The 8,882-nt window shown below is 30.0% G+C and overlaps 2 protein-coding genes across 2 annotated transcripts; one reads left to right on the forward strand and one right to left on the reverse strand.

Moving 5' to 3' along the window:
• The first annotated feature begins 123 nt into the window (after window positions 1–123).
• LOC114579364 lies at window positions 124–555 on the forward strand. The gene has a single exon (XM_028693693.1). It carries the CDS (start codon window positions 124–126, stop codon window positions 553–555), a length of 432 nt encoding a protein of 143 aa, XP_028549526.1.
• A 3,109-nt stretch (window positions 556–3,664) lies between these two features.
• Window positions 3,665–7,217, reverse strand: LOC110099164 (chalcone--flavonone isomerase; the record flags this gene model as incomplete). The annotated part of the gene is given in 4 exon segments (XM_020826249.2): window positions 3,665–3,913; window positions 4,000–4,223; window positions 6,857–7,015; window positions 7,132–7,217. Coding segments are annotated over 4 exon segments (715 nt in total), but the record flags the coding sequence as incomplete, so codon positions are not given.
• Window positions 7,218–8,882: the final 1,665 nt, after the last annotated feature.

The following is an 8,882-nucleotide window of genomic DNA, read 5'->3' on the forward strand; positions in this document are numbered from 1 at the left end:
CCCCCCCTAACATTTAAGGCTGGTTCCGCCCCTGGTCACAGTTGGACTTTAAATGAGCTTTATAGTAAGTTGATCATAACTTCTCCTCCCATTCAAGACTAATCAGCTCTGAAATATCCACAGATGCCTTCTTCTTCTTCTTCTTCTTCTTCATATGTTAATCTTCACAAATGGGCAGAATCAGATGCTGAGTTTGTCAAATCATTATATTCTGCTGGTTTCAGTAACAAACAAGTAGTAGTAGACAGCTTCTCATGCCGGCAGCTCTATCTCAGAAGCTATACCTTTTCAAAGAAAGAGACGATGCCAGAAAAGACTATCAAGTGCTTTGGAAGTTTCAAGAGAAAAGCCATTGATCACCTCGCTTGCTTTCTTAATGAAACCAGTGATGGCAACGGAAGTTTTAGCAGTGGAAAGGAGTATAAGAGGAAAATTATTCTGAAGAAGAAGAAGAAGTGTTCAGTCTTCTTTATTTTTCACAGGCTGCTTTCTTGTAAAGGTAGCTTTGATTTCTTTGTTGGCCGTCCTCATGGGGCTGTGGTTCATGCTTTGTAATTCTTACATTTGCTTTGAGATTAGTATTATATATAAATAATTTATATTTCATTTTTCTAAAAAAAAATCAGACAATTTTTTGAACATTTGTTATAAAAAATAAATAATGTTGTTTCAATTATGTGTAATAAGAAAATTTATCTTCTAAATTTAATTAAATATTTTTGCCAACTCCCTTAATTAAAAAAAATTAATTTAAATCATTGAATTTGATTTGAGATTAATGTTTTAATCTCAAATAAATATTGATAATTTTGAATTTTGATTAATTTTTTTAGAATAACTTGATAAATTGGATATAAATTCTCCTATAATTATAAAAATATAGAAATTTTATAAGCATAAGGCATTGCGTATATAAATGGGCAATTTTACGATATAATTATATTTGTTGATGTTGTTGATCATATGCAATTTTTTTTTCTCATATGATTATTTTAAGCTTAAGATTTTACATGAATTAGTGTTTTGATGGAAAAATAGATACTTAATTATTATAATTATTTATTTATTTATTTGAATAGTTGAATACATTTGAATAAAATTATTAAATATTATCATATAAATAATTTTTTTTGAGTAATAGTTGATTTTTTAGTTATGTTGTTGAATTTTTTTCTTTAATATTTAATAAATATCTAGTTAAGAATTTGATAAAAATACACATTTAAATGAGGATTTAAATATTTCTTAGATGATTTATTATCAATTTATTATTATGTTTTCTTTATGTTATGCAATTTAAAAAGCATATATTTCTTAAACATAGTTTTCATATTTTTCATATTAATTAAAAATATTTTTTGAAAATTTAATTATTATTTCACCAATTTTTTTTCCTTCCTTCAAATTTACTCCAATTGTATCGTTGCAACTCTTTTTTTTTTTCTTCTACCATTTGGGTTGTATGGACAAGATGAGTTGTTGGCCATCGAAATCTTTAATTTAATTGATTTTATTTTATTTTTATTGATTTTGTTCTTATTAAGAAAATTTATTTTGTTTTGGGAATTTTCATTGGATTATTATTTGTCTGAGAGAGCCCATAAGTTTTGGTATTGCAAATTCTTCCATAAATTATGGAGCAATTAAATGTATATAAATTTGAAGGTTTTTTTATTTTTTCATAATTGTAAATTATTATAGTTAACCGTTGCTTTGGCTTTTGTTTTTCTATCAAATATTAATTAGGTTATTATCATCCATAAATTAAAATTAACATGTATATTTAATTGAGGGAAAATAATATATATATATAAATATATATATATATATATATATATTTTTTTGTTGAAAGTGAAACTTTTATTAAAATTAAGGGAACTTAACAATCATATCATTCAAAATTTTGTTATTTATTTGATACTTAGCGAAATTGAGCATAAAAACTTAGAAATTAAAGTATTTCATAATATTTTAATTGACTAATTAAGAAATGAAATTAAATCCCTTAAACATTGGGATATCAAGGAAAATATCTCTTTATTTGAGAATGCCCAAGTTAGCATGGCCCATAGAATAAATGGGCCTTGTTACACGTCCGGGACTAAAGATCTTCGGATTGAAATTCTTTCTAAATTTTTGTGGACTGGATCTTTTAACTCAATCGCCCATATTTGGAAGGGGGGTGTGAATCAGATTTAATCATATTGATTGGTTTAATCAAAGTTGGTTTGGTTGATTTGTTGTTGGATTAGATCACCCATCCCATTGCCATATCTTTCAGGAAAATCTCCAAAATCTTATGTGTGCTTTGATATGTATATACCTTAAAGAAAATTTACTTTAATCAGCACAAATCTTGAGGTAATTTTTAAATTAGAAAGTTTCATAATTAAATTTAAAGTTATTCGAAGAATTTTAATATGATTTCTACAAACTTATAATAGTAAAATTGAGCATCTAGATAAGATAAACTCGAAGACATCAAAGGTTATTCAATTTGAGTTCAAATGATCTCAATTCAATTATGGTCTCATTGCAATTGCTCAATTGCCATCATCTAACTGATTATTAGTTCCGCCTAACTTCTATTGTTTGATTGTGATCGCCCAAGTAACATTATCTATTGATCACATTTAAAGAAAAGAGAACAACCACATGAGGAAAAAAACACAAACTTACTCATAGCTTTTCAAACGTAATAGTGAAGTTATTTTCTTCATATCAACTTTATAAAATGCTGCAGCCATTCCAAATAACTGCATACCTATTCAAGACATCTATTTCCACTTTTTTAGTTGGACAAGCAACATACAAATACAACACATATTAGGCACTCTACACTCCATGGCGAGAAATTATTACGTGTGGAGATCGGACATAGAGAACCATCCAATTTGTCTCTGTAACTTTTACAAGTGATGATGATTATGAAAAAGTTCAGAAGATTTCTTCTTAGAAAAGAGATTTTTCTCAAAGGAGTCGGAAGATGCGACCAAATCAATCATATGGCCCACATGAACAGTTTTTATGACACTATATCATAGTTCAAAAAAGTATTGAGCTGAAAATTCTATTCCATTAATAAAGATTGAATTCAAATTTAACTATATTTAAATGATATCATTATGATGTCCGACCAAAAATGGAACTAATAACTCCTCCATAATTTACAAATCACAATTATGACCCTTTTAATTGAATCTGCAAAATCCAATGCTTTCTTAATGTTCCTCCGTTTACAGAGAAAAGAAAGCCACTCATAAAGTAAACGAAATATAGAAAATATCAGTCAAGTATTGATGCGGTGGGAAATCTGCAAGATCAACAACCAGCCAGCAACTCCATTAATTGCATTTATGTCCTCAAAAGCTCAGCCTTTGGATCCGTGTTGGGCTGCTTTGTCAACTCTTTTTGTTTTTTTTTTTAGTATCTTCACATGCACTGTATTTTTTTCTTGTTTTTCAGAAAAAGTATAATAAATTTACAGTTTTTTTAATAAAAAAGCTATTTTTTCATGGCCAATTTATTGGAATTTAATTGCATTTGCTTAAAAGTTAAAACCTTCCTGCAATCCAAACAAATCTGAAGGATTCAGGAAGAACAACCGTTATTCAACACAGAAGGTAATACGACAGACAAAGTAAAATTACAGAGAACAATCATTCAATCAAGCAACCTCAACTTGCTCCAACTTGCCCTTCTCCACAACCAAAATCTCTTCTTTTTCTTCTTCTTTTTCTTTTTCTTCTTTCTTGTTAAGAAACTCTGAGATCCTTTGAGCCAAGCTCTGCTTCGCAGCAGGGGAAACTCCTTTCTCCCCTATAATGGATTCCAATACCGCATTCGTCAGCTTCTTGTTCTCTATCACACCGCTCTCAGCCGCCGGAACTCCCCCCAGCTCTAAAAATCCAATCTTTACAGCAAAAACCAGACGAGAATTAATTCATTAAAAACCTCCAAAAAAAACAAAATATCGATTTGATTCGAACGTTTACATACAGTTAGAGTGCCGCTAGGGGAATGAGAGAAGACGATGGAAGTGCCCGGAGGAAAGTTCTTCGGCTTGAAGATTTCCAGGAACTTAACAATGGCAGCTTCTTCTTCTTCGGTGTAGACGCCGGCGGCTTTCCATGCAGCAACGCAGTTCTCGGCGACTTTCTCGGAGTACTGTTTACCCGTTAATGGCAGCAGCATCGTCACCCTCGTCAGCTTCTCGAAGGAACCTAACCGCCCGATCGATTATTTGAGAAATTTTTAAGGAAAATATCCGGAGAGTCGGTGATCCGTCGCGCGACCGCTCAACGGATGAAAGAAAAATATATTATTTTTAAAATTTATTTCTTTAATGGCAGGTTACCATATGAGCTGTAAACAGAGATCCCATCAAGGCAACATTAACAGATGCTTTATTGTCATTAGGCGATTGAATGCTATCAATAAATGTTGATAGCTTCATTTATTTATAATTTAGGCTTTTGGAAAAGATTTTAGTCATTAATTTTTCATTTTTTATAATTGTACTAGAAAGAAACTTTAGAAATAGTAGAGATTATTAAGTGCAGAGATTGAATACATTGAATCGTTCAGATTTATCTTTGTAAACAGTACCAATGTATTGGTGAACAAAAATTACGTTTTTATTGTTGACAGAGACAAATCGAAAATTTGTCTAAAAATAATTAAACAATTATCTTCATTTATATTTGCATCAATGTTTTTTTCTTTTGTGCTTTTAATACTAAAGCATTGAAAATTTTTTGCTCCTAAATTCTAATATTTTTCAAAAGATTAATGTTTTTAGACAATTTTTTATAACTTTTTTATTTAACTTTTTAATATAAGAATTTTAAGTTCAAAAAATTTTGTACTAAAAAATTAATAAAAAAACTGTCTCAAACAATTCCACAATTAACAGTTTCTTTATTGTATTGATTATTTATAATTTAGGCTTAGCTTCAAAGAGCTTTTAACCACTAATTTATTATTATTTTTTAAAAAAAAATTACTAAAAATTACAGTAGAAAACAGTAAATAAATGTCTCTAATGAAAGCTTTTAATCACTATTTTTTAACTTTAAATAAATTTTTATGCTAAAAAGTTGTTATAAAAAATAGTAAGAAAATTTTGCAAATAAAACCTTAAATTAATACTAAAGGTTTGAAATTCTTTGCCCATAAATATCTGATAATTCTTAGAACATTAAAAAATAAAGATATTTATGATATTTTAGGAGTTTCTAATACAATTATTAGAAAAAAATGTCATATTCTGATGGCACAATCAAAGAAAAAAGAAGACAATAACTGGAACTGAACCTAAATAATATAGTTGCTGAAATCTAATAAAAAATGGTGAAAGGAACTAAGGCTTAATGATTAAGGGAGATTTTTATTTTTATTTTTATTTTTTAAGTTTATAATTTAACAGTCAACATCTAAAAAAAAAAAAATCACTGGGACAGTACAGCACAATTAAAATAAAGAAGAATTTATATAGATAACACTTCAAAACATTTAATTTATATATTTAATCTTAAAATTTTACTATTTACATAATATAATTAATTTTTTGATGAAATCTTTGATGACAAAGAAGAAGTCATGAGCCCGTGATAATATTTATTGGAGATAAAGAAGAGATGAGAAAATTGTAATAATTTTTTAATAAAGATGAAGAAAAGAAGAGGGAGATAGGATGGGATCTAGATGGGGAAGAAGATTCAAGAGACTGGTAGCATGTGGAGGAAGAAGAAAAAGAGGAAGAAGAAGTGATGATATTATTTTTTTTATGTTATTTAAAATTTTAAGTAATGTAATATCAGAAAAAAATATAAATTTTATGCCTTAAATGTGTAAGTAGAATAATTTTGAGTATTATGAATCTAAGTTTTTAAAATAAGTTTTTATATACAAATATGAAATAGGCTGTTTTCTTATTGCTTCTTAAAATAATTTTTACGTACAAAAAAAAAAATTAACTAAAAATTTATGTTAAGAACTGGTAAGAAAGCCATTTCGAATGAAGTCTGATATATTTAACACTCAAAATTTTCTCATTTAAATATTTAATATCTAAATTTTATTATTTTCAAAATATAAAACTTAGTTATGACTTAATCAAACCCTCAATCTCAATAAAGAACTTACGCCGAATCTCACATTTGATGAAGACATAAATCAGTGCAAACTCCGAACACTTTCTAAAGACCAACTAGAATGTGTCATGTCACCTCCTGCTTGGCGAAAAATTATTAGGTGTGGAGTGCGCACGATCAGCACAAACACTAGGTACCTAGCGGTACTCAGCGATACCCAGCGGTACCGAGTGCGGGTACCGTTAGGTACCCAATGCTTGTGCGGACGGTTCTCCCCGTCCGCACTCCGCACCTAATAATCTCTCATGCTCGACTAGGTATTGTTTGGTACCGCAGCTCGATACTCTTGACATAGCGCATTATAGTTGATCTACGGACATTAAACTGTGTTCGGCATCCGCGCAGAATAATTTCTCTCTTTGATGAGAAGTCACCACTAGATCTTGTTGGCTAAGGCATCAATGAGAGAAGCAACAACCTAGGGACCATGTCGTGCCCAAAGAAGAAGTCGCCATGGGATCTCAATAGCACACAAATTGGATGGTGCTAACTATTATTTTTAGTCATTTTAAAATTTAAGTGTTATTTAAATAATTAGTAAAATTTAGAAGTTAAATATATAGAAGTAAAAAATTTGAGCTCTAAGTATGCAGATCCCCAATTAAAAATTTTATTTTGATAAAAAAAATTTCCCACTTGATATGATGATGAAATTGATGAGCAACGTGCATATAATGTCATTTATTTTGTCGGAAGCTCACCGGTAATAATGTCTCTGTAAAACTCAGCCGAACTGGAGAGCTCTTCCGCCGTCTTTCCCTTCCATTTTCCGTCGATCGCCGGAATCGCCGCCGCCTCCAGGTACACTCCGATGACGGTCACCGCTATAAACTTCCCTCCAATTTCTACACCCCTCACCCCTGCATTCACGCAAAACCATCAAAATTACTTTTTTATTTTTTCTTGCCTTTTCTCACCCGAGCAAAGAAGATGAAGGCTTTATTGCAATTTCGTCGCCTATAGCAAAAAAGATAACCTGCGCCACCGAGAAATAGCGGTTTCGAGGTCACCGGCGAAGTGACCTCGGTCGGAAACTTCACGCCCTCCACCTCCACGACGATCCCGCCGGCCGTTCATCTGCCAATCCACCGTATATGAATGACAATTTGGCCGGATTCTCCGACAAGAAAGGCACGGGTTTAATGTGAGAATGAATGGGATGCAAACAAAGAAGGCCGTGAGGCAACTGAATTCGAGTATATATACATTTATGCCACTGTATTTTAACTGAATATTTCTTAGAATGCCAGTATAAAAATAAAAAATATATAATATAATTAAGATAATGAATATTATTTAAAATCAGTTAAATTCATTAGTATATGCTCAATTAAAGATCTATGTAGGAGTTGGTGTTTCTAGTAAATAAATAATGATGTTTGAGGGGTAACATGAAAGGGTTTTTAAGAAAAAGAGGTCGATGGGCGCGTGAAACGTGGGCAACTCCTCGGTCGTTGTAGATACCCAAAATTAAATGCACGTAAGGGTTAAATCCACAAATAACATAGAATAAAATAATAATGTATTGTAATGTGTATTAAAATGTATACATTCTTTATATTTAAAAATAATTAATTCATTATAGAATAATAATGTATTTTGTCTTCAAATTTATTATTATTTATTTTATTTTGATGCATAAAAATAAATTTTAATTGACATATAACGCTCTAATTATTACAAAAGTATGTGGATCAAATTATCCCCATACATAATGTAGTTAAATGTGACCCTTTTTTTTCTCTAAAAAAAGCTAATATTATTTTTTTAAGGTAAAAATATTTATAACGTTCATAATAAATTTTAATAAAACTATATTTTTTCTTAATAATTCAAAAATAATTTTTATGACAATACATCATCCAAAATCATCTTGATCGTCAAGTATTTCAATGAAAACTTTCAAAGTTAATTTTACGATCATCTAAACTCCAATTTCAGCTAATTTATAGTTGAACTGAATTTTTCAATGAGACTAATCGGTGATAATAAAATTAATCTATTGAAAGTCAGAATGAGCCTTGACCATGCACTTGAAACGTAATTGCAAAGTTCACAACATTAATTAGATGATTAAAAATTTTCTAAATATTACAAACTTATAATAAAATCAAGCAGTTTGACAAGACAAATTAGACGAGTATAAGATTATTTAATCCTAACATCATTATGAAATATAAATGACGAAGGAATTATATATGTCAATAGAATCAATACAATCCATCCAATAGAGTGTTTCAAATTTTTTCTATATTTATGAGGTATGTCACTATTAAAAATTTATAAATAGACCCTCACTCTCAACATAAAAGTAGGACTTGGAACATGGACTTCGGTTTGAGATTCAAGATAGCTTAGAGTCGATAAAGATTTCAAAACTCCACTTGAACGCCGCCGCCAGACCACTGTTAGACCACCATAGCTTGACCACCGCCTAACATCATCACTTGGATTTATACTAGATTTCTTGGACAAGCCTTCCAACTTTCACAATTGAATTCGTTCGATATAGTTTATGCCTATAATATTGGATTTTTGCATTCTTTCCAAGTTATGAGAAGAATGTCATTTGTATCCGATAACAAAATACTAGTAGAATAATTTCAGTTGGGCTAGACCTCACGATTTTTTCTTTTTTGCGCTTTCCACATAAAACTTGAGTTTCTATTGCAACTCCTCTCTTATTCATACATGTATGTATGGATCATCGTACAAAATCAAAGCATT

The sequence above is a fragment of the Dendrobium catenatum genome, unplaced genomic scaffold (assembly GCF_001605985.2).
Source record: "Dendrobium catenatum unplaced genomic scaffold, ASM160598v2 fragScaff_scaffold_334, whole genome shotgun sequence".
Lineage (NCBI taxonomy): Eukaryota > Viridiplantae > Streptophyta > Magnoliopsida > Asparagales > Orchidaceae > Dendrobium > Dendrobium catenatum.

Excerpts from the sequence above, each read along its gene's own strand:
- LOC114579364 (XM_028693693.1), top strand. The coding sequence starts at position 124 with ATGCCTTCTTCTTCTTCTTCTTCTTCTTCATATGTTAATCTTCACAAA.